Source organism: Dryobates pubescens, chromosome W, assembly GCF_014839835.1.
Source record: "Dryobates pubescens isolate bDryPub1 chromosome W, bDryPub1.pri, whole genome shotgun sequence".
Lineage (NCBI taxonomy): Eukaryota > Metazoa > Chordata > Aves > Piciformes > Picidae > Dryobates > Dryobates pubescens.
Genome location: NC_071656.1, coordinates 1,697,740 through 1,722,057, shown reverse-complemented (window position 1 = coordinate 1,722,057; position 24,318 = coordinate 1,697,740). Strand labels below are relative to the sequence as shown.

Genomic DNA, 24,318 nt, shown 5'->3' with positions numbered 1-24,318 from the left:
CCATGACTTTGGCAAGCAGCCAGGGGCGGCTCCCATTCCCAAGATGGCGACCGGTAATGAGGCAAGGTCAATTCCGTCCGCCATGACAGGACCGGAAGGGGCCCCCACGGCAGCTGGTTTAGATCAGGACCTGTCAGCTTCTATCAAGGTGGCTGTAAATTCAAACAGCTCCAGTTAAACAAGTATCAGTCTTAAAGACCAGAGGTGGAAGGGCCAAAGCTGATCCAGGAGCTAATGGAGCTAATGGAGGAGAAGAGCAGGAGACTGATCCCGGTGAGGGAACCACTGCTAGACAGGCTGATCCTGGTGAGGGAACCTCTGCTAGGAAAGGGCCTGCTGGAGATGAAGAGAAGGTTTGTCTTAGAGATATAGCTGAGTTATTGAGATCATCACAGGATGGAGATGCATCTAAGACAGCAGCTGGCAGTGGTGCCTTTCAGCTTAAAGAAGTCCTTAGGAGAGTGACAGCAGGATTATGGGGAATAGAATACATAGAATAAACCAGGTTGGAAGAGACCTTCAAGATCATCGCGTCCAACCCATCAACCAATCCAACACCACCCAAACATCTAACCCACGGCACCAAGCACCCCATCAAGTCTTCTCCTGAAAACCTCCAATGATGGTGACTCCACCACTTCCCCAGGCAGCCCATTCCAATGGGCAATCACACTTTCTGTATAGAACTTTTTCCTAACATCTAGCCTGAACCTCCCCTGGTGCAGCCTGAGACTGTGTCCTCTTGTTCTGGTGCTGGCCGCCTGGGAGAAGAGACCAACATCCGTCTGTCTACAACCTCCCTTCAGGTAGTTGTAGAGAGATACACTGTTCCTGACAAAAAGGTTGAGGATGTGATAGATGGAGAGCAAGATGACATCACCGAATGCTCGTCAACGAGGGAGGAGCTTTGCAATGTCCGCAAAGATTACCTCAGAGCAGATAAGGAACCCATCCTATCTTGGCTTGCTAGGTGTTATGATACAGGTGCTCCAGCTCTAATACTGGGAGACAAGTCAGCAGCTCAGCTAGGAACTCTCTCAAAGGATAATGGAATAGATAGACATCTAGGCAAGGCTCTCGGTAAGGTTAATCTGTGGATACGCCTTTTAATGGCGGTTTGCCATTAGAGAGATACTCTATGGTGACCATGATACTCTGAATCCTGACGATATTCCTGTGGCAGCTGGTCTTGCTAAAATGGTCATCAAGCTTGCTCCTTCCAATTATGCAAACATTTTGGCAAGCAGAATTGTAGCAAGAAATTATGGTGGAGATCCTCCTACGGTTGGCCAATTCACTGATCAACTAAGACAATTGGATGATAGCATGACACATGTTTCTTTGGTTTCAGCCATTAAAGCTCTGTCTAGTGAGAGGAAGGATTGCATGAGAGAGATGAAGGATGAAATCAAAGATTCCATATACCAATTGGCACAAAGAGATAATTCCAATTCTTCCTCCAGGTGGGTACAAGTTTCAGCTGTGAGGAATAGACGTCCTCCAAGGAGGTAATTCCAAAACAGACCAAACCAAAGCAGACCACCAAGGCAATCACATAGGACCATTTGGATAACTCTACGTGATCGGTTTGGTGAGAACATGAACAGGTGGGATGGTCAACCAACTTCTAATCTTTTCAGGAGACTGAGGGAACTGCAAAGTGGCAGAACCCGGGGTAGCAATACCAGAAGGGTAGCTGTTACTTCCACAGTTCCCCAGGACAACTATGACAGCTCCAACAGTGGCTCCAGTTCTAACACTGCACAGTGTGCTCGTTGCACCTGTGGAAATATTCCCCATAATTAGGGGTGCCCTGCCTCCCGCCAGGGGGAGGAGAGGGATAATGGAGATAACAGAATCTATTGGGATGTGTACATCCAGTGGCCTGGCACTTCACAATTTCAGAAGTACAGGGCCTTGGTTGACACGGGAGCTCAGTGCACCATATTGCCATCAAATTATCAGGGATCAGAGTCTATAACGATACTGGGAGTCACTGGTGGATCTCAAGAGTTAAGTAAGGTAGAGGTAAATATAAGTCAAACTGGTAAACAGTGGAGGAACCATACAGTTGTGACCGGACCTGATGCACCTTGTATCTTGGGGATAGATTTTCTGAGAGAAGGGCATTTCAAGGACCCTAAAGGTTACAAATGGGCTTTTGGGGTAGCTTCTGAAGAAATTGATGGACAAAAGCTGAAGCTGTCTGCTAGACCTGAACTTTCTGATGAATCTGCAGTTGTGGGACAACACAAGATTCAGGACATTAAATTACCAGTTGCTTCTCAGACTGTGCATCACAGACAATACAGAACCAACCGTGACTCTTTGTTGCCCATTCAGAATCTGATTCGCCAGCTGGAGAGTCAGAAAGTCATCAGCAAAACTCATTCACCTTTCAACAGTCCAGTGTGGCCTGTGCGAAAGCCGAATGGAGACTGGCGTCTGACAGTGGACTACCGAGCCCTGAATGAAGTAACACCGCCTATGAGTGCAGCAGTGCCAGACATGATGGAACTCCAGTATGAGCTGGAATCCAAAGAGGCCAAATGGTATGCTACCATAGACATTGCTAAAGCATTCTTCTCTATTCCCATAGCAGAGGAATGCAGGCCTCAGTTTGCTTTCACCTGGAGAGGAATCCAGTACACTTTCAACAGACTGCCAATGGGCTAGATCCACAGCTCAAGCATCTGTCATGCAGTAATCCACGATGCTCTGGAGGAAGGTGGTGCTCCAGAACACATCCAGTTCATCAATGATATCATTGTCTGGGGTAAAACTGCTGAGGAAGTCTTCGAGAAAGGTAACAAAATCATGGACATTCTTCTGAATGCACGTTTTGCCATCAAGAGAGATAACGTGAAAGGTCCTCCCACAGAGATCCAGTTTCTGGGAGTGCAGTGGCAGGACGGACGCAGACACATTCCAGTGGATGTGGTAAATAGAGTCTCTACCATGGCAAATCCCACAAACAAGCAAGAAGCTCTAAGTTTCTCGGGGATAATGGGAATTTGGAGACTGCACATTCTTGGATACAGTCAGATTGTGAAACCTCTGTATGATGTGACTCGAAAGAGGAACAGTTTCCACTGGGGACCTGAACAACAAGCAGCCTTTGACCAGATAAAGCAAGAAGTAGTTCAAGCAGTGGGTCTGGGACCAGTCCGAGATGGTCCAGACATTAAGGACATTTTGTACACGGCTGCAGGTGACAATGGTCCAACCTGGTGCTTGTGGCAAAAAGCTCCAGGTGAGACACGTGGACGACCTCTCGGCATCTGGAGTCGAGGTTACAGAGGTTCAGAGGCTAATTACACTCCAACAGAGAAAGAGATTCTAGCCGCCTATGAAGGAGTGAAAACAGCTTCTGAAGTGATTGGAACTGAATCACAACTTCTCTTAGCTCCCAGATTACCAGTTTTGAATTGGATGTTGAAAGGCAAAGGTTCCACACCACATCATGCCACAGATTCCACCTGGTCTAAGTGGATGGCTCTGATAACACAGAGAGCTCGAATGGGAAATTTTGAAAGACCTGGTCTGGTGGACGTGATCTCAAGTTGGCCTGAAGATACCAACTGTACTAAACTGTACTTCCCTGGAGAAGAGAAGGATCAGGGGTGAACTCATTGCCCTCTACAACTACCTGAAAGGTGGTTGTAGACAGGAAGGGGTCGGTCTCTTCTCCCAGGCAACCAGCACCAGAACAAGAGGACACAGTCTCAAGCTGTGCCAGGGGAGGTTTAGACTCGAGGAAAGGAAAAAGTTCTTCACAGAGCGAGTCATTCGTCATTGGAATGGGCTGCCCAGGGAGGTGGTGGAGTCACCGTCCCTGGAGGTGTTCAAGGGGTGATTGGACATGGCACTTGGTGCCATGGTCTAGTTGTGGGGGCTGTTGGGACAGGTTGGACTTGATGATCCTTGGGGTCTCTTCCAACCTTGGTTATACTGGATTTTTATTTTTTTTATAAACCTCCAGAGGAGAGAGTAACTCGTGCTGAGGAAGCTCCTCCTTACAATGACCTTTCAGATGATGAGAAGAAATATGCTTTGTTCCTGTCGCCTCGTCGGGAGCAAGCAAAGGTGGAAGTCTGCAGTGTGGAGTCCAACACGCTGAGTTGCAGAGGCAAAGGATGGAGAAGGAGAGTCCAGTCAGTTTGCAGAGGTAAAAGCTGTCCAGCTAGCTCTCGACGTAGCTGAACGTGAGAGATGGCCAAAGCTTTATCTCTACACCGACTCATGGATGGTAGCCAATGCTCTACGGGGTTGCCTAAAGAACTGGAAAAAGAAAGGTTGGCAGAGGAAAGGAAAACCCATATGGGCAGACGACCTGTGGCAAGACATTGCTGATCAAAGCAAGAGAATTCCAGTGAAGGTGAGGCACATTGATGCTCACATTCCTAAGAGCAAAGCTACTGAGGAACAGCAACACAACCATCAGGCAGATTTAGCTGCAAGAGTTTCTCAAGTAGACAAGGACTCTGAACTTGATCTCGACTGGAAACACCGAGGTGAGGTATTCTTAGCTCGGTGGGCTCACGATTCATCAGGACATCAAGGCAGAGATGCAACATACCAATGGGCTCGTGACAGATCCATAGACACTTCCATGGATGCTATCACACAAGTCATCCATGACTGTGACATTTGTGCTGCTATTAAGCAGGCAAAGCGAATTAAGCCCTTGTGGTATGGTGACAGATGGTCCAAGTACAGATATGGTGATGCTTGGCAGATTGACTACATCACACTACCACGTTCTTGCTCTGGTATCAATACGTGCTTACTATGGTAGAGGCGAACACTGGATGGCTGGAAACTTATGCAGTTCCACATGCAACTGCACGCAACACCATTCTCGGTCTGGAGAGACAGATCCTGTGGAGACACGGAACTCCAGAGAGGATTTAGTCAGACAATGGAACTCACTTCAAGAACCCCCCTCTGTGGGGGGTCTTTTCCCTTCCCCACTGAGAATGAGACCACGGCTAAACCCAGTCGGAGAAATGAGATTATATTTTACAAGGAAACAGATTCTGTGTAACACAACAAATACAGGTATTTTACAATATATACAGGAATATACAGCAAATGAACTCAACCAGAAACCAGACCCCCCACAGAGGGGGCTTCCCCCTGTGCCCTCTTCACCCCCTACCTCCCTTCTCCCCCAAAGAGGTAGAAGAAGAGACGAGGATGGTTAGCAGGACAAGGGAAGAAGCGGACAGGCCTGTTACAGGGAGGGAGTTAGTTCTTATCTCTTGGCAAGAAGCCCAGAAGCAGATCCAGCCGAAAGGGACAGTGAAGGAAGGAAGACTGAGAGAAAGTTCCCAACTCCCCTGGGTCCAATCTCTCCTCCCACAATCCTACCAATGAAATTCGTTTAGAATACCAAAATATTTTACAAACATTTAGCCAGTGTGCCCCTTCCTTAAAGGCACAGCGTCAAACGGCCACAACAACCTTGTAAAGAGCTGGGCAAAAGAGCACGGTATTGAGTGGATTTTCCATATTCCTTACTATGCACCAGCGGCAGGGAAGATTGAACGCTACAACGGTTTGTTGAAGACCACTCTCAAAGCCATGGGAGGTGGATCTTTGAAAAATTGGGAAAAACATTTAGCACAAGCAACCTGGCTGGTGAATAGTAGAGGTTCAGTGAACCGAGCTGGACCGGCACATTCAGATCTGCTACAGAAAGTAGAAGGTGATAGAGTCCCTGTTGTTAGAGAAAAGAATCTGTTAGGTAAAACTGTTTGGGTATTTTCTCCCTCGGGAGAGGCTAAACCTGTCCGAGGGGTGGTTTCAGCAGAAGGTCCGGGTCACACTTATTGGGTAATGCAAGAGAATGGTGAAATTCAGTGTATTCCACAAAGAAATTTAAGTTTAGCTGAAAGAATTGAATTTCAGACTGATGTACAGCTACAACGCGCCCAAAGGAAGAATCCCTGAGGAATCTACGGTGCACAAACCCTGAGAACCCTGAGAGCCCTGAGTCATCTGAGAGTCCCTGTGTTCCTGTTTCCCTTTTCTTCACTTCGTCTGCAGAGAGACAAGCTGGTTTCCATTTTCTTATTTCCTGACTTTTTTGGACTTCTGAATCATCTACATCTGAGTATAGCCGGAACAGACTATGAACTTTACTCACGAACTGTAAATATTGTTTCCGATTAGATGGACAGTACGAACGACCAATGAAATTGTTTAGAAGGGGTGGACTGTGACCGTTTGAGGCTGTGCCTTTAAGAAAGGGGTACACTGGCTAAATGTTTATAAAATATTTTGGTATTCTAAACGAATTTCATTGGCCAAGTAAGGTGGGAGGTGAGATTGGACCTATGGGAGCTGGGAACTTTCTCTCAGTCTTCCCTTCTTCGCTGTCCCTTCCACACTGGACTGCTTCTGGGCTTCTTGCCAAGAACTAACTAACTCTCTGTGCATAGGCCTCTGTCTGCTGTGCTAACCCCTCCTTTTTTTCTCTTCTTCTACCTCTTTGGGGGAGAAGGGAGGTAGGGGGGCTGAAGGGGGCACAGGGGGAAGCCCTCTCTGTGGGAGGTCTGGTTTCTGACTGTGTTTATTTGCTGTATATTCCTGTATATATTGTAAAATATACTCATTTCTCCGACTGAGTTTTAGCCGTGGTTTCTTTCTCAGTGGGGGAGGGAAAGCAGAGCCTTTCCTCTCAACCCACCACACTGGCGAAGTCCACCTATTCATCTGGGCGTCCACTCAAACAGTCTCTCATTCCAGCTACCGTTTCAGTCCATTCCAGTTCTTCTCCTATCATCTAATGGAACCTCCCGCAATGCAGAGTTCACTCTTCTGCGGTGTAAGCTCTTCATGGATCCGTTGGACATCCTGGTCACCTGGAAAAACCTCACAACTTCTCAACCAAACCTTCATTCCCATCTCTATCTACTCAGCGGCATATTTCCACCCCTGGGGCTAGCCAGTCAGAACAATCAGGCTCTGCTGCTTCTCCACCCCTCCAGGAAAATAGCATGCTGAGCCTCTCAACACTGCACGGACCTATCCCAAGCCCAGTGCTGACCGCTTTCAGCCGCGGCCTGAGGCTACACAGATGCATGCCACAGGTACACCGCCCCTCCACTGGGCGTTCGCATACCACAGATGTGGCAGCTCCAAGTACACAGCCCCACCCCTGGAGAGGGAGGGGCTGCTCCACAACCTGCTGAGAAGAAGGGAGGTGGAGCCAGGTGCTAGGTGTCATTTTCGGAACTTGTCCGAAAACGTCAGGGAAGAGAGTAAGGCTGGTCCCTGCCGCACTCCGAGTGGACGGCCCGAGCCGCCGCCGCCGCTCCGAGTGCACGGCCCAGCCCTCCGGCACCACAACCCAAGCATACAGCAGGGCTGCAGCCACCTCTACCGCCGTGGTACAGAGTCAAAATCGCCTCCACCCCTCGGGCATTCAAACGTCTCCTCCAGAGAAATCCATAAACGCGTCCCCAAGACCCTGGAGAACAGCTTTCGAACTGGGTTCCCGTTCGCCCTCCTTGGGTATCGGGAGCCGGGCTCGCCCGCTCTGCCGCGGCTGGCCCTACCCCGCAGCGAGAACGGACCCGACTTTGATTTGCTCGCCGCTGCCCCTTCCCCCACTTCACCCCCCGCCGCTTCTGCCGCTCCGCAGAGACTAAAAGTGGAGGAGGGGCAGGTCCCGCATTCTTAAGCGAAGCCCCAATTCCGATGGTTAAGAGCCACCCCTGCTTGAAATAGTAGGAGGGGCTCCGTGCCACCAGCCACGCACCAGGTGTCCCCCTGCAATCCACAAGAACTCTCACAATTGCCCCAACAACAACACTTTGAGCCCCAACTGTCAGAAAACCAGAACGACACCCAGAACTAAATTTAAACTCTCTTATCTTTTGCAATCCGATCTGCAGAATGCACACAATAGCAAACTCTTTCTCCTGCCTGGCTCGCCAAGAATGTGGTGGGTTTAGAGGCAGAACCCTCTCCACAACAACCATCCTCTGCTACCAAGAATGTGCTGGGTTGAGGCAGCCCCCTCTCCCCACCACGGGCAGGAATAAAACACTCAGACAAACGGATTGCAAAAGTGATGAAAGTTTAAATAGAAAGCAGTGAATGTTACAGAAAACCCAAAGCGCAGTGACAAAGATCCCAAAGCAAACCCAGAGGCATCCCATTCCCACCCGAGGGTACACCCGAGACCCTCAGGGCTCCTTCTTCCCCCTCCCTCTGCTGGCCTAGCCAGGCCCAAAGCCAGGAGATATCTCCCCCAGTTACCAGCTGACAGAGGAAGAAGAAAAGGGAAAGTGCTAGACCCCGCACTGGATCTTATAGTGGTGCAAAGAATTATGGTAGGAAATACACACAATTTCCTGTGTCCATCCCTCTGGGCTGGACTTCTGGACACAGGAAGCGAATGCATCAGGGGGCACCCAGCTCAAACTGCAACACTCCTTGAAGTAGTCCCAGCTCTCCTGGACCCCTTTGTTTCTAAGGGCTGTTTCCCAAGGAACCTTCTGAGTTAGTTCCTTGAGCAACCTGAAGTCAGCCCTCCGGAAGTCCAGAGCGGAGGTCTTCTTGCTGCCCCTCTTAGATTGACCAAATACCGAAAATTCAATTATCTCATGGTCGCTGGCCCCTAAACAGCCTCCGACCACCACATCACCCACCAGCCCTTCCCTGTTGATGAAGAGGAGGTCAAGCATAGCCTTACCCCTGGTAGGCTCATGCAGCACCTGGGATAAGAAGCTGTCCTCCATGCATTCCAAGAACCTCCTGGACTGTCTCCTCTCTGCTGTGTTGAGTTCCCAGCAGATGTCAGGCAGGTTGAAGTCGCCCAGGAGAACAAGGTCAGGCGATCTTGAGACAGCCTTAAGCTGCCTAAAGAATGCTTCATCAACATCTTCATCCTGGTTGGGCGGTCTATAACAGACTCCAACCAGGATGTCAGCCCTGTTAGCCTTCCCTCTAATTCTCACCCATAGGCACTCAACCTGATGATCCCTGATCTCCAGCTCAATGGCATCTAGTGCCTCCCTGATGTACAGGGCCACCCCTCCACCCCTTCTTCCTTGCCTGTCTTTCCTGAAGAGTCTGTAGCCATCAACTGCAGCGCTCCAGTCATGTGAGTCGTCCCACCACGTCTCTGTGATGGCAACTACATCATAACTTTCCTGCTGCAGCAAGGCTTCCAGCTCCTCTTGGTTGTTACCCATACTTCGTGCATTAGTGTACATGCACTTCAGGTGGGATGCTGGTTTCACCTCTGGCTCAAGCTTGTCACCCCCAGACTCCTGCCTGGGGGGACTGGTTTCAGCCCCTTACCCCTTTGAATCTAGTTTAAAGCCCTATCTATGAGACCTGCCAATTCCCTTCCTAGAATCTTTTTCCCTTTGAGGGATAGGCCATTCTTGTACACTCTGATCTTTCCCCTCCTCTGGGACAGATGTACTCCATCTGTTGCCAGCTGACCTGGTGCAGTAGAAAGTTTTTCAAGATCGAAAACCCCAAAATTCTTTTGACTACACCAGCCTCTAAGCCACTTGTTGACTATAGCTGCTGACCTGTTCCTTATGGTATTCCCTCCTGCAACTAAGGGTATAGATGAGAAAATTATTTGTGCACCTGACCCCTCAACGAGATCCCCCAGGGCCTTAAAGTCATTCTTGATAGCCCTGGGAGTTCTGGTTCCAACATCATCATTCCCTAACTGCATAACTATTAAGGGATAGTTATCAGAGGACTGCACCAGACTAGGCAGCCTTCTGGTAACATCTCTAACCTGAGCTCCTGGGAGGCAACAAATTTCCCTGTGAGTAGGGTCTGGCCGACATATGGGGCCTTCTGTTCCACTCAGGAGGGAATCGCCAATAACAATTACCCTCTTCTTTTTTTTAAGGGAGAAAGTCCTGATGCCGGGGGAAGGCTGCTTAACCTTAGGCTATTTAACCTTAGGCTGTTTTGCCTCAGGTGAGGCCAAGCAGTCTCCACCAACTATAATGACCAGCTCCACAAAGAAAAGGAGAAGGGTTATAGTTGTTGGGGACTCTCTCCTGAGGGGGACTGAGGGGGCCCATATGTTGTCCTAACCCATCCCACAGGGACATCTGCTCCCTACCCGAGGCACGGGTAAGGGACATCACAAGGAGACTCCAAAAGTTAATCCAACCCTCTGACTATTACCCTGTGGTCGTTTGAGGCTGTGCCTTTAAGAACAAACACTGCTGGAACACACTGGCTAATGTTTTCGGTACTAGAACCAAAACATTCTGATATTCTAAACGAATTTCATTGGTTGATAAACAAAAATGCAGCTTTAGATTGTAAAGCAGTTGGAATTTTTTTTTCCTCAGTTCAGTTCGCTTTGGGAGTTGGGGGAGTTGGAGTTTCAGCCTGTTCTCCCTGCCTGCTTCTTCTGCGAACTGCTGGAGTTGGCCTTCAGATAAGCAAACACTAATCCTGCATGGGCTTTTGAAGCTTACTAACAGCTCTTTTCCTTAGTAACTTGCCTTTCTCGCTCTCTAACCCCCTTTTTGGGGAAAAAGGGAGGTAGGGGGGGAGAGAGGGGGGTTCCAAGGAGGGGATCCCTCCCTCGGGGAGGGATTTTTGTTGTGTTATTTGTCTTTGCTGTGTATTTCTGTGTATATATTGTAAATACCTGTATATATTGTGTTATATATAACCTGCTTTCCATATATGCTTGTAAATATATAGCTTTTGCTCTTCGACTGAGTTAGCTGTGGTTTCTTACTCTGTGGAGGAGAGAGAGCTAAGCCCTCTCTCAACCTACCACTGGTAATACAAGCTGGGAGTGATGAAATTGACAAGAAGGGCACCAGGGCGATTAAAAAATAATTCAAGGCCCTTGGACAATTGATCGGTGGGGCAGGAGCACAAGTGGTGTTCTGCTCAGTTCCCTCAGTGGCAGGGGAGTACACTGAGAGGAACAGGAGAACCCATACCATCAACAATTGGCTGAGGGCATGGTGCCAGCAGCGGAATTTCGGTTTATTCGATCATGGGGCAACTTTTATTGCACTTGACCTGCTGGGTCCTGATGGGGTGCAATTATCTAGAAAGGGTAAGAGAGTCCTAGCACTAGAGTTGGCAGGGCTCCCACGTTGGGAGCCAGATTTAGCCAGATATGGCGACGACGGAGGTTCTTGGAATCAATACGGCTGACCAATATGATCGGTACTGATCCTTTATTGTTCCAGTATTGCAGGCCTATGGCTCAGGCCTATGGTGAAAGCATGGCACAGTAAAACATGGAAGGAAAGGAGATAGGACAGGCAGGAAAAGAAGTGCGTAGCAAGGAAACTGCTACAATTTATATAACCTTGGTATGCCTTGTTGGCATGGACTCATTGGTTCCCTATGAGTGACCACACATCACGCTATTGTAGATTATTGGTCCAACTATGGATGACACGCGAGGTTTGTTGATGCAGGTGCACGTCCTGTTGTCCTGAGATAACTCACTATGTTTCTAGCTACCAGCGTCTTGTTTTAGTTACAGTGCTGCAGGCACAGCACTGTTTTGGCATACTGGTAGCTGGCTCTGCACTTACGCTGAGTGGTGCTGAATGGTGCCACATCCAGCTGGCAGCCAGTCACCAGTGGTGTGCCCCAGGGATCAGTACTGGGCCCCATGCTCTTTAACATCTTTATTGATCTGGACGAGGGCATTGAGTCCATCATCAGTAAATTTGCTGACGACACCAAGCTGGGGGCGGGAGTTGATCTGCTGGAGGGTAGAGAGGCTCTGCAGAGGGACCTCGACAGGCTGGACAGATGGGCAGAGTCCAACGGCATGAGATTTAACACATCCAAGTGCCGGGTTCTGCACATTGGCCACAGCAACCCCATGCAGAGCTACAGGCTGGGGTCAGAGTGGCTGGAGAGCAGTCCGGCTGAGAGGGACCTGGGGGTGCTGGTTGATGGTAGACTGAACATGAGCCTGCAGTGTGCCCAGGCAGCTAAGAGGGCCAATGGCATCCTGGCCTGCATCAGGAACAGTGTGGCCAGCAGGAGCAGGGAGGTCATTGTGCCCCTGTACACTGCACTGGTTAGGCTGCACCTCGAGTACTGTGTCCAGTTCTGGGCCCCTCAGTTTAGGAAGGAGGTTGACTTGCTGGAACGAGTCCAGAGAAGAGCAAAAAAGTTGGTGAGGGGTTTGGAACATAAGCCCTACGAGGAGAGGCTGAGGGAGCTGGGGTTGCTTAGCCTGGAGAAGAGGAGACTCAGGGGTGACCTTATTACTCTCTACAACTACCTGAAGGGAGGTTGTAGACAGACGGTTGTTGGTCTCTTCTCCCAGGCAAGCAGTACCAGAACAAGAGGACACAGTCTCAGGCTGCACCAGGGGTGGTTCAGGCTGGATGTTAGAAAAAAGTTCTATACAGAAAGAGTGATTGCCCATTGGAATGGGCTGCCTGGGGAGGTGGTGGAGTCGCCATCACTGGAGGTTTTCAGGAGAAGACTTGATGGGGTGCTTGGTGCCGTGGGTTAGTTGTTTGGGTGGTGTTGGATTGGTTGATGGGTTGGACGCAATGATCTTGAAGGTCTCTTCCAACCTGGTTTATTCTATGTATTCTATGTATTCTATGGCCTACCACCATCTCAGGCTCTAGGCTTGCACTGCCAGATTGCTCACACCACTCGTAACTGGTGTTCCCACAGGCAATAAGCAAGAGGAGCTGGAAGTCCTGGTCCACCAGGGTGACTATGATATAGTTGCCATCTCAGAAACATGGTGGGATAGCACGCCCGATTGGAGTGCTACACTGGGGGGTTACAGGCTCTTTAGGAGAGACAGGCGAGGGAGAAGAGGAGGAGGGGTGGCTCTGTATATTAGGGAGTAGCTCTTTGCAACAGAGCTTGAGGTGGAGGATGAAGGGATTGAGAGCCTGTGGGTTAAAATCAGAGGGCAGCCTAACAAATCTGACATCCTGGTTGGAGTCTTTTATAGACTACCCAACCAGGATGAGGAGGCAGACAAAATATTCTATAAGCAATTGGAGGCTGTCTCAAGATCATCAGATCTTGTCCTTGTTGGTGACTTCAACCTGCCAGATATCTGCTGGGAACTTAATTCAGCAGAGAGGAGGCAGTCCAGAAGATTCCTGGAGTGCATGGTGGACAGCTTCCTGATGCAGCTGTTAAGTGAGCCTACCGGGGTCAGGCTCTGCTTGACCTGCTGTTCTCCAATAGAGAAGAGCTGATGGGAGATGTGATGATGGGAGGCTGCCTAGGGTGCAGTGACCACGAGATAGTGAAGTTTTCAATATGCAGGGAGATTGGGAGGAGCACCAACAGAACCTTCACCTTGGACTTCCGGAGGGCAAACTTCAGCCTCTTTAAGAAACTTATTTGTAAAGTTCCCTGGGTAGCAGCCCTCAAGAACCGAGGGGTCCAGGATGGTTGGACCTACTTCAAACAGGAGCTCTTGGATGCACAGGAACTAGCAGTTCCCATGTGCCGAAAGATGAGCTGGCGGGGAAGGCGACCGGCCTGGATGAGCAAGCAGCTCCTGGAGGATTTAAGGGGAAAAAAGAGGCTGTATCACCTTTGGAAGGAGGGGAAGGCTTCTCGAGGTATGTTCAAGGAAGTGGTTAGATTATGTAGGAATAGAATTAGAGAGGCAAAGGCCCAGTTGGAACTTAAGCTGAACACCTCTTTGAAAGATTATAAAAAGCATATTTACAAATATATTAACACTAAAAAGAAGGGCAAGAAGAACCTGCACTCCTTACTGGACCTGGAGGGGAACACGGTGACTGAAGAAGAGGAAAACGCTGAGGTCCTGAACACCTTCTTTGCCTCAATTTTTAACAGCAAGGCAGGAGGAGTTCAGGACGAGTGGCCTCCTGAGCTGGGTGATGGGGTCAGGGAGCAGTGTAATGCCCGGGAAATCCATGATGAATTAGTTCGGGACCTGCTGAGCCACTTGGACACTCACAAGACCATGGGACTGTATGGCATCAATCCTAGGGTGCTGAGAGAGCTGGCAGATGAGCTGGCCAAGCCGCTCTCCATCATTTTCGTCAAACAGCCTGTTGTATCTGCTGATGAGATCCCAGATGACTGGAAACTGGCCAATGTGGTCCCCATCCACAAGAAGGGTTGGATGGAGGAACCTGGAAACTCCAGGCCACTGAGCCTGACCTCAGTGCCAGGGAAAGTGATGGAGCAGATTATCTTGGCGGCAATAACTGCGTACCTGAAGGATGGCCAAGGGCTCGGGTCCAGCCAACATGGATTTAGGAAGGGCAGGTCCTGCCTCTCCAACCTGATCTCCTTCTATGATCAGGTGACCCACCTGCTGGCTTTTGGGAGGCCTGTGGATGGAGTCTACCTGGATTTCATCAAGGCCTTTCAACACTGTCCCCCTCAGCAAACTCCTGGTCAAGCTATCAGCCCATGGCTTGGACAGGAGCACACTGCGTTGGGTTAGGAATTGGCTGGAGGGCCGAGCCCAGAGAGTGGTGGTGAATGGTGCCACATCCAGCTGGCGGCCAGTCAGTAGTGAAGTCCCCCAGGGATCAGTGCTGGGCCCTGTGCTCTTTAACATCTTTATTGATGATCTGGATGAGGGTATTGAGTCCATCATCAGTAAATTTGCGGACGACACCAAGTTAAGAGCAGATGTTGGTCAGTTAGAGGGTAGAAGGGCTCTGCAGAGGGACCTCGACTGACTGGACAGATGGGCAGAGTCCAATATGATGGCATTCAACAAATCCAAGTGTCGGGTGCTGCTCTTTGGCCACGGCAACCCCATGCAGAGCTACAGGCTGGGGTCAGAGTGGCTGGAGAGCTCCCAAACAGAGAGGGACCTGGGGGTGCTGATTGACAGCTGCCTAAACATGAGCCAACAGTGTGCCTAGGTGGCCACGAAGGCCAATGGCATCCTGGCCTTCATTAAGAATGGTGTGGCCAGCAGGAGCAGGGAGGTCATTGTGCCCCTGTACTCTGCATTGGTTAGGCCGCACCTTGAGTAATGTGTCCATTTCTGGGCCCCTCAGTTTAAGAAGGACATCAAGACACTTCAACGTGTCCAGAGAAGGGCAATGAGGCTGGTGAGAGGCCTTGAGCACAAGCCCTATGAGGAGAGGCTGAGGGAGCTGGGATTGTTTAGGCTGGAGAAGAGAAGGCTCAGGGGAGACCTCATTGCTCTCTACAACTACCTGAAAGGGGTCGGTCTCTTCTCTCTAGCAACCAGCACCAGAACAAGAGGACACAGTCTCAAGCTGCGCCAGGGGAAGTTTAGGCTCGAGGTGAGGAGAAAGTTTTTCACTGAGAGAGTCATTCGTCATTGGAATGGGCTGCCCAGGGAGGTGGTGGATTCACCGTCCCTGGAGGTGTTCAAGGGGAGATTGGACATGGCACTTGGTGCCATGGTCTAGTCATGAGGTCTGTGGTGACGGGTTGGACTTGACGATCTTTGAGGTCTCTTCCAACCTTGGTGATACTGTGATACTGTGATACTTTTGCCCTGGGATCTGGATGTACCTGATGACTGATGCTGGAGGATGGAGAAGTCCAATACATACTGCATGGTGTTCTCATTTTGGGTGTTAACGGGCAGTGAATTAAATTGTATGATGTTTCTTGATAAATAATTCTGTTAGGCATGGCATAGATGGTATAGCATAAGGGAGGGATCATGTCTGGGATTCAGCTAGAATAGGGTTAAGTTTTCAGTTTGTTGTGATTCTTTTCCTTCACAAGATGCTGGGATTGAATGTAGCCAAGCCATCTGAAACAGCCAATGGGTATTCAATGTCTTGCCCCCTATATAAGGGAAGGGCTGGCCAGGGCAAAGTGGAGATGCACTTTGAGCTTGCAACTGTGACATGGCAACTTCATGAGGGGGCAGGGACAGGTGAGTTGTGGTATCTCTGTGCTGTTCTTTATGTCAATCCAGGGGGCTTTGCCTGTTTTTCTCAGATTGTCCTTCCCATTCCACCAGGGGGCAGAAGGGGTGACAGTAGTAGTTGTGTGAGCAGCTGCATTGGATCAGCTCCTGTATGGGCCTGAACCATGGCATCTTCAAAGAGCAGAGACTAAATGCTGAAACTAATACTGGATGAACCTATTTTCTTTTTCATGTTTTCAATATAGGAATGGTAGTTGATTAGTTATGCTACTTCAGAAGTGTATGAGGGCCAGAGAACTGCTTAGAGAATGCAGTAAATCTATTTTTCTGTTTGCTTTCAGCTGGAGATGGAAATATCTTACTGTCTTTTATTCTTCACAGGGTTACACATCATTCTGGAATGATTGCATTTCATCAGGATTGCGTGGCTGTATGTTAATTGAATTGGCACTGCGAGGGCGTCTTCAGTTAGAGGTTTCTGGAATGAGGCGCAAAAGTCTGTTAACAAGAAAGGTAAGTGGAGGAAAATGGTTGCATTTACTTTTGTGTCATGCTCCAGGCAATACAGTAGCTATAAATTACAACTGTCTCTAAGAAAAAGACAATTTTTTTCTTTATATTGGGTTAGGGATTCTGAGTAGTAACCTAAATTAGATGCAAAGTTATTACCTGAAGAGTTTAAATGGTGAGCTGAAGTGCCTTGTAAAATTTTCTGTACTTGTTCTCTTTATCTATTCTTGCTGCTGCAGGGACCCTTGCACAGTTAGCAGTGGCTCTGGCCAGAGTGTGGTGGCAGCAGTTGCTGCTGCAAGTCAGTAGCACCAGTTGTCATCTGCTGAAAAAAATGTATTATACAGTGTTGGTGAGATGTGGGCTGGGGCTGAGGAGAATAGTTAACTGACAACTTGCTAGGTATCTACTGCAAGTCACCAATTTAATTCTGGTGTACACAGTGTTGCAGTTAGTGCTTGTTATACCCTGGGCCCCTGAGAACACAAATCTGTTATCCACTTTAAGCATGTGACCAGTGTGTTAAATTTGTTGTACTCACTGACCTTTAAGATTGTGTCCTGGTTTAAGACAGTCTGCTCTAACAAGACTCACTCCCACAATCGAGAGTGAAACACACAAAAAGCTCTGTGGGTTGAGATAAGAAGAGTTTAATGGAATAATACCAATGTACAATTACCTTAGCTTATTTCACAGAAAAAAGCACAGCAAAACGCAGAAGCACCATAGCAACAACAAAAGCAAGCCAGCAATAAAAACCACCCCCCCTTCAAGCCCATAGATGTCAAAGCAGAAGAGACCAACACCTCAAGCCCAAAGCCAGAAGACAAACCTGGACAAGACACTATAAGCCTAGGTTACAGTCTGAACTCCAAGCCAAATCATACTTTGCTTCTGCCAGCACTTTCATTATAAAGCTGTAATTACATCAGCATGGTATTGAATACTGTACTGGAGAGGCAAACAAGTCCAAACAGGTTACAAAAACAAACCCTCTCATCCCCTCCCTCTTTCTGGAATCCAGGAATATCGCAACGGAGACTGGAGTCAATACAGATGACCAATATGATCGAGTATTGTTGCTTTATTGTTCCAGTATTGTAGGACTATAGTGCGGGCATAGTGAGTATAGCACAGTAAAGTAAAGCAAAGAAGAAGGGAAAGTGCATATCAAGGGAACTTCTACAACTTATATAAACTCAGAGCATCGTTGGCATGGCTTCATTGGTTCCCACGAGTGACCACACATCACACTATTACAGATTATTGGTCCAACTACTAATGACACACAAGGTTGTTGATGCAGGTGTGTGTCCTGTTATTCCAAGATAACTTTCTATGTTTATAGCTACCAGTGTCCTGCTTTAGTTACATGCTGCAGGCACAGCACTGTTTTGGTACACTGCTAGCTGGCTCTGCACTTATGCTGAGCATGGCCTACCACCATATCAGGCTCTAGGTCTACACTGCCAGATTGCTCACACTGCTCGTCACTGGCATTGCCACAAATCCCCCTTTTTGTTTTTGTGAGCAATCTGGTCATGGGAGTTGTTCCCATCCCATACAAGATACTACTTGCAAACACAGAAGCAAGCAAGGTAAAGCTAAGCTGTATAGCAAAAGCAAGAGTTCTGTAGCGCAGCATGTCTAACAGACTGATGTAACGCATACAAGGCACGAAGCTTAAGTTGAACTAGTTAGAATGTTCTAACAGAGCTGGCATAATACATGGTCAAATATAACAGACATTGTAAAGAAGAACTTAGATCTTAATAGTTCCGATCTTTACATTTAGAATAGAATAGAATACAATAGAATTAACCAGGTTGGAAGAGACCTATGAGATCATCATGTCCAACCTATCATCCACCACTACCCAATCAACTAAACCATACAACCAAGCATCCTGTCAAGCCTCGCCCTGAACACCCCCAGCGACGGCGACCCCACCACCTCCTCAGGCAGCCCATTCCAGTGGGCAATCACTCTCTCTGTGTAAAACTTCCTCCTAACCTCCAGCCTAAACCTCCCCTGACGCAGCCTGAGACTGTGTCCTCTTGTTCTGGTACTGGTTGCCTGGGAGAAGAGACCAACCTCCGCCTCACTACAACCCCCCTTCAGGTAGTTGTAGAGAGCAATAAGGTCACCCCTGAGTCTCCTCTTCTCCAGACTAAGCAACCCCAGCTCCCTCAATCTCTCCTCATAGGGCTTGTGCTCCAAGCCCCTCACCAACCTTGTTGCCCTTTTCTGGACACGCTCCAGCAAGTCAACATCCTTCCTAAACTGAGGGGCCCAGAACTTGACACAGTACTCAAGGTGCGGCCTAACCAGTGCAGTGTACAGGGGCACAATGACCTCCCTGCTCCTGCTGGCCACACTGTTCCTGATGCAGGCCAGGATGCCATTGGCCCTCCTGGCTGCCTGGGCACACTGCAGGCTCATGTTCAGTCTACCGTCAACCAGCACCCCCAGGTCTCTCTCAGCCTGACTGCTCTCCAGACACTCTGACCCCAGCCTGCAGCTCTGCATGGGGTTGCTGTGGCCAATGTGCAGAACCCGGCACTTGGATGTGTTAAATCTCATGCCGTTGGACTCTGCCCATCTGTCCAGCCTGTCGAGGTCCCTCTGCAGAGCCTCTCTACCCTCCAGCAGATCAACTCCTGCCCCCAGCTTGGTGTCATCAGCAAATTTACTGATGATGGACTCGATGCCCTCATCCAGATCATCAATAAAGATGTTAAAGAGCATGGGGCCCAGCACTGATCCTTGGGGCACACCACTGGTGACTGGCTGCCAGCTGGATGTGGCACCATTCACCACCACTCTCTGGGCTCAGCCCTCCAGCCAGTTCCTAACCCATCGCAGTGTGCTCCCATCCAAGCCATGGGCTGACAGCTTGGCCAGGAGTTTGCTGTGGGGGACGGTGTCAAAGGACTTGCTGAGGTCCAGGTAGACTACTACTCTTATTGACAGAAAAGACTTGATTATGCCTGAACACATTGAACACAGAGACTAAGGCACAAATGCAATCCTTAGCACTATCTTTTACAATCTGCTTTAGGGGTATGTTGCATCTTTATTTTCTCTAGGATGGTCAAAAATCATGAATTGTTTAATGGTAGCAAGATTTCTTTAATCTAGCTTTAATCAGGCTCTATCTTCACAGATAGAAAACTTGCAGGCAAACAGCAAGAGCAAAAAGAGCTTCATTGCTTTTCCCAATATAAAATTACACAGAATAATGTGTTTTTGCTCATCCTAGTAATTCTAATCTCTTAATGTTCACACAACAGTTAAGCAGTCATAACACTCAGTTATAAGTTAGATGCTTTCTGTTGACATCTTGGATTATCATGACAGTCGTTGAGGTCAGTGCTAGGCAGGTTTGCTGATTGTCATTTTCATGACAGTTGTGCCGTGTTTGTGTGTCTTGTGGTGAGAGGGTTGCAGCACTTTGCAAAGTTGATGTTTCTAGGTGTTGACACGAGCTAACTATCTTTTGTTGGTATCATTAAAAGACTATTTTTTGCTATGGGGTATCCTCTCTTTTCCTCTCCGTTTTTTTTTTTGGTTGATATTTTCAGCCTACAATGCTGTGGCAGGTTGAGAGAGGGCTTAGCTCTCCCTCCTCCACAGAGTAAGAAACCACAACTAGCCCAGTCAAAAGTGCAAAGCTATATATTTACAAGCATATATGGAAAGCAGGTTATATATAACACAATATATACAGGTATTTACAATATATACACAGAAATATACAGCAAAGAGAAATAACACTACAAAAATCCCTCCCCAAGGGAGGGATCCCCTCCTTGGAACCCCCTCTCTCCCCCCCCTACCTCCCTTTTTCCCCAAAAAGGGGTTAGAGAGAAAGAAAGGCAAGTTACTAAGGAAAAGAGTTGTTAGTAAGTTTCAAAAGCCCATGCAGGATTAGTTTTTGCTTATCTGAAGGCCAACTCCAGCAATTCACAGAGAAGCAGGCAGGGAGAACAGGCTGAAACTCCAAACTCCCCCAACTCCCCAAACCGAATTGAGGAAAAAAAAAAATTCCAACTGCTCTACAATGTAAAGCTGCATTTTTTGTCTATCCACCAATGAAATTCATTTAGAATATCAGAATGTTTTGGTTCTAGTACCGAAAACATTTAGCCAGTGTCTCAGCACTGCTTCTTCTTAAAGGCACAGTGTCAAACGGTCACAGTCCACCCCTTTCTAAACAATTTCATTGGCTGTTCGTACTGTCCATCCAATCCAGAACAATATTTACAGTTTGTAAGTCAAGTTCATAGTCTGTTCCGGCTATACTCAGATGTAGATGATTCAGAAGTCCAAGAAAATCAAAAAACCAAGAAAATGGAAAACAGTTTGTCTCTCCGCAGACGAAGCGAAGAAAAGGGAAACAGGGAAACAGGGACTCTCAGTTGACTCAGGGCTCTCAGGGTTCTCAGGGTTCGTGCACCGTAGATTCCTCAGGGATTCTTCCTTTGTGGAATACACTGAATTTCACCATTCTCTTGCATTATCAAATAAGTGTGACCTGGACCTTCTGCTGAAACCACCCCTCGGACAGGTCTAGCCTCTCCTGAGGGTGAAAATACCCAAACCGTTTTACTTAACAGATTCTTTTCTCTAACAACAGGAACTCTATCCCCTTCTACTCTCCGTAGCAGATCTGAATGTGCCGGTCCAGCTCGGTTCACTGAACCTCTACTATTCACCAGCCAGGTTGCTTGTGCTAAATGTTTCTCCCAGTTTTTCAAAGATCCACCTCCCATGCCTTTGAGAGTGGCCTTCAACAAACCGTTGTAGCGTTCAATCTTCCCTGCAGCTGGTGCATAGTAAGGAATATGGAAAATCCACTCAATGCCGTGCTCTTTTGCCCAGCTCTTTACAAGGTTGTTCTTGAAATGAGTTCCGTTGTCTGACTCAATCCTCTCTGGAGTTCCGTGTCTCCACAGGATCTGTCTCTCCAGACCGAGAATGGTGTTGCGTGCAGTTGCATGTGGAACTGCATAAGTTTCCAGCCATCCGGTGTTCGCCTCTACCATAGTAAGCATGTATTGCTTACCAGAACGAGAACGTGGTAGAGTGATGTAGTCAATCTGCCAGGCTTCACCATACCTGTACTTGGACCATCTGTCACCATACCACAAGGGCTTAATTCACTTTGCCTGCTTAATAGCAGCACAAATGTCACAGTCATGGATGACTTGTGTGATGGCATCCATGGAAATGTCTATGGATCTGTCACGAGCCCACTGGTATGTTACATCTCTGCCTTGATGTCCTGATGAATCGTGAGCCCACCGAGCTAAGAATATCTCCCCTCGGTGTTTCCAGTCGAGATCAAGTTCAGAGTCATTGTCTACTTGAGAAACTCTTGCAGCTAAATCTGCCTGATGGTTGTGTTGCTGTTCCTCAGTTGCTTTGCTCTTGGGAATGTGAGCATCAATGTGTCTAACCTTCACTGGAATTCTCTCGATTCGATCGGCAATGTCTTGCCACAGTTCAGCTGCCCAGATGAGTTTTCCTTTCCTCTGACAACCATTCTTTTTCCAGTTCTTTAGCCAACCCCATAGAGCATTGGCTACCATCCATGAGTCGGTGTAGAGATAAAGCTTTGGCCATCTCTCACGTTCAGCTATGTCGAGAGCTAGCTGGACAGCTTTTACCTCTGCAAACTGACTGGATTCTCCTTCTCCATCCTTCGCCTCTGCAACTCGGCGTGTTGGACTCCACACGGCAGACTTCCACCGTCGCTTGTTCCCGACGAGACGACAGGAACCGTCTGTGAACAAAGCATATTTCTTTTCATCATTGTCATTGTAAGGAGGAGCTTCCTCAGCACGAGTTACTCTCTCCTCTGGAGGTTTAGCACAGTTGGTATCTTCAGGCCAACTGGAGATCACCTCTACCAGACAAGGTCTTTCAAGATTTCCCATTCGAGCTCTCTGTGTTATCAGAGCCATCCACTTAGACCAGGTGGAGTCTGTGGCATGATGTGGTATGGAACCTTTGCCTTTGAACATCCAATTCAAAACTGGCAATCTGAGAGCTAAGAGAAGTTGTGATTCAGTTCCAATTACTTCAGAAGCTGCTTTTACTCCTTCATAGGGAGCTAGAATCTCTTTCTCTGTTGGAGTATAATTAGCCTCTGAACCTCTGTACCCTCGACTCCAGAAGCCAAGAGGTCGTCCACGTGTCTCACCTGGAGCTTTTTGCCACAGGCACCAGGTTGGACCATTGTCACCTGCAGCCGTGTACAAAATGTTCTTAATGTCTGGACCATCTCGGACAGGTCCCAGACCCACTGCTTGTACCAATTCTTGCTTTATCTGGTCAAAGGCTGCTTGGTAGAGACTCTATTTACCACATCCACTGGAATGTGTCGGCCTCCATCCTGCCACTGCACGCCCAGAAAATGGATCTCTGTGATAGGACCATTCACTTTGTCTCTCTTGATGGCAAAACCTGCATTCAGAAGAATGTCCATGATTGTTACCTTTCTCGAAGACTTCCTCAGCAGTTTTACCCCAGACGATGATATCATCGATGAACTGGATGTGTTCTGGAGCACCACCTTCCTCCAGAGCATCGTGGATTACTGCATGACAGATGCTGGAGCTGTGGATCCAGCCCATTGGCAGTCTGTTGCAAGTGTACTGGATTCCTCTCCAGGTGAAAGCAAACTGAGGCCTGCATTCCTCTGCTATGGGAATAGAGAAGAAGGCATTAGCAATGTCTATGGTAGCATACCATTTGGCCTCTTTGGATTCCAGCTCATACTGGAGTTCCATCATGTCTGGTACTGCTGCACTCATAGGCGGTGTTACTTCATTCAGGGCTCGGTAGTCCACTGTCAGGCGCCAGTCTCCATTCGGCTTTCGCACAGGCCACACTGGACTGTTGAAAGGTGAATGAGTTTTGCTGATGACTTTCTGACTCTCCAACTGACGAATCAGATTCTGAATGGGCAACAAAGAGTCGCGGTTGGTTCTGTATTGTCTGTGATGCACAGTCCGAGAAGCAACTGGCAACTTAATGTCCTGAATCTTGTTTTGTCCCACAACTGCAGATTCATCAGAAAGTTCAGGTCTAGCAGACAGCTTCAGTTTTTGTCCATCAATTTCTATAGAAGCTACTCCAAAAGCCCATTTGTAACCCTTAGGGTCCTTGAAACGCCCTTCTCTCAGAAAATGAATTCCCAAAATACAAGGTGCATCAGGTCCGGTCACAACTGTATGCTTCTTCCACTGTTTACCAGTTAAGCTTATATTAACCTCCACCTTACTTAACTCTTGAGATCCACTAGTGACTCCCAGAATAGTTATAGACTCTGATCCCTGGTAATTTGATGGCATTATGGTGCACTGAGCTCCTGTGTCAACCAAGGCCCTGTACTTCTGAAATTGTGAAGTGCCAGGCCACTGGATGTACACATCCCAATGGATTCTGTTATCTCTATTACCCTTCTCCTCCCCCTGGCGGGAGGCAGGGCACCCCTAGTTATGGGGAACATGTCCACAGGTGCAACGAGCACACTGTGCAGTGTTAGAACTGGAGCCACTGTTGGAGCTATTAGAGTTGTCCTGGGGAACTGTGGAAGTAACAGCTACCCTTCTGGTATTGCTACCTCGGGTTCTGCCACTTTGCAGTTCCCTCAGCCTCCTGAAAAGATTAGAAGTTGGTTGACCATCCCATCTGTTCATGTTCTCACCAAACTGATCACGCAGGGTAATCCAAATAGTCCTACATGACTGCCTTGGTGGTCTGTTTTGGTTTGGTCTGTTTTGGAATGACCTCCTTGGAGGACGTCTGTTCCTCACAGATGAAACCTGCACCCACCTGGAGGAAGATTTGGAATTATCTCTTTGTGCCAATTGGGATATGGTGTTTTTAAATTCATCCTTCAGCTCTTTCATGCAATTCCCCAGTTT

The 24,318-nt window shown here is 48.3% G+C and overlaps 1 protein-coding gene across 1 annotated transcript in view; it reads left to right on the top strand.

The window, feature by feature from the left end:
• The window catches only part of LOC104306030 (Golgi phosphoprotein 3), a 135,884-nt gene that overhangs the window by 70,736 nt on the left and 40,830 nt on the right, over nucleotides 1-24,318 (top strand). Inside the window, exon 2 of the mRNA XM_054177731.1 lies at nucleotides 16,253-16,384. Within this exon, the coding sequence (XP_054033706.1) occupies nucleotides 16,253-16,384 (132 nt within the window). The remainder of the gene's footprint in view (nucleotides 1-16,252; nucleotides 16,385-24,318) is intronic.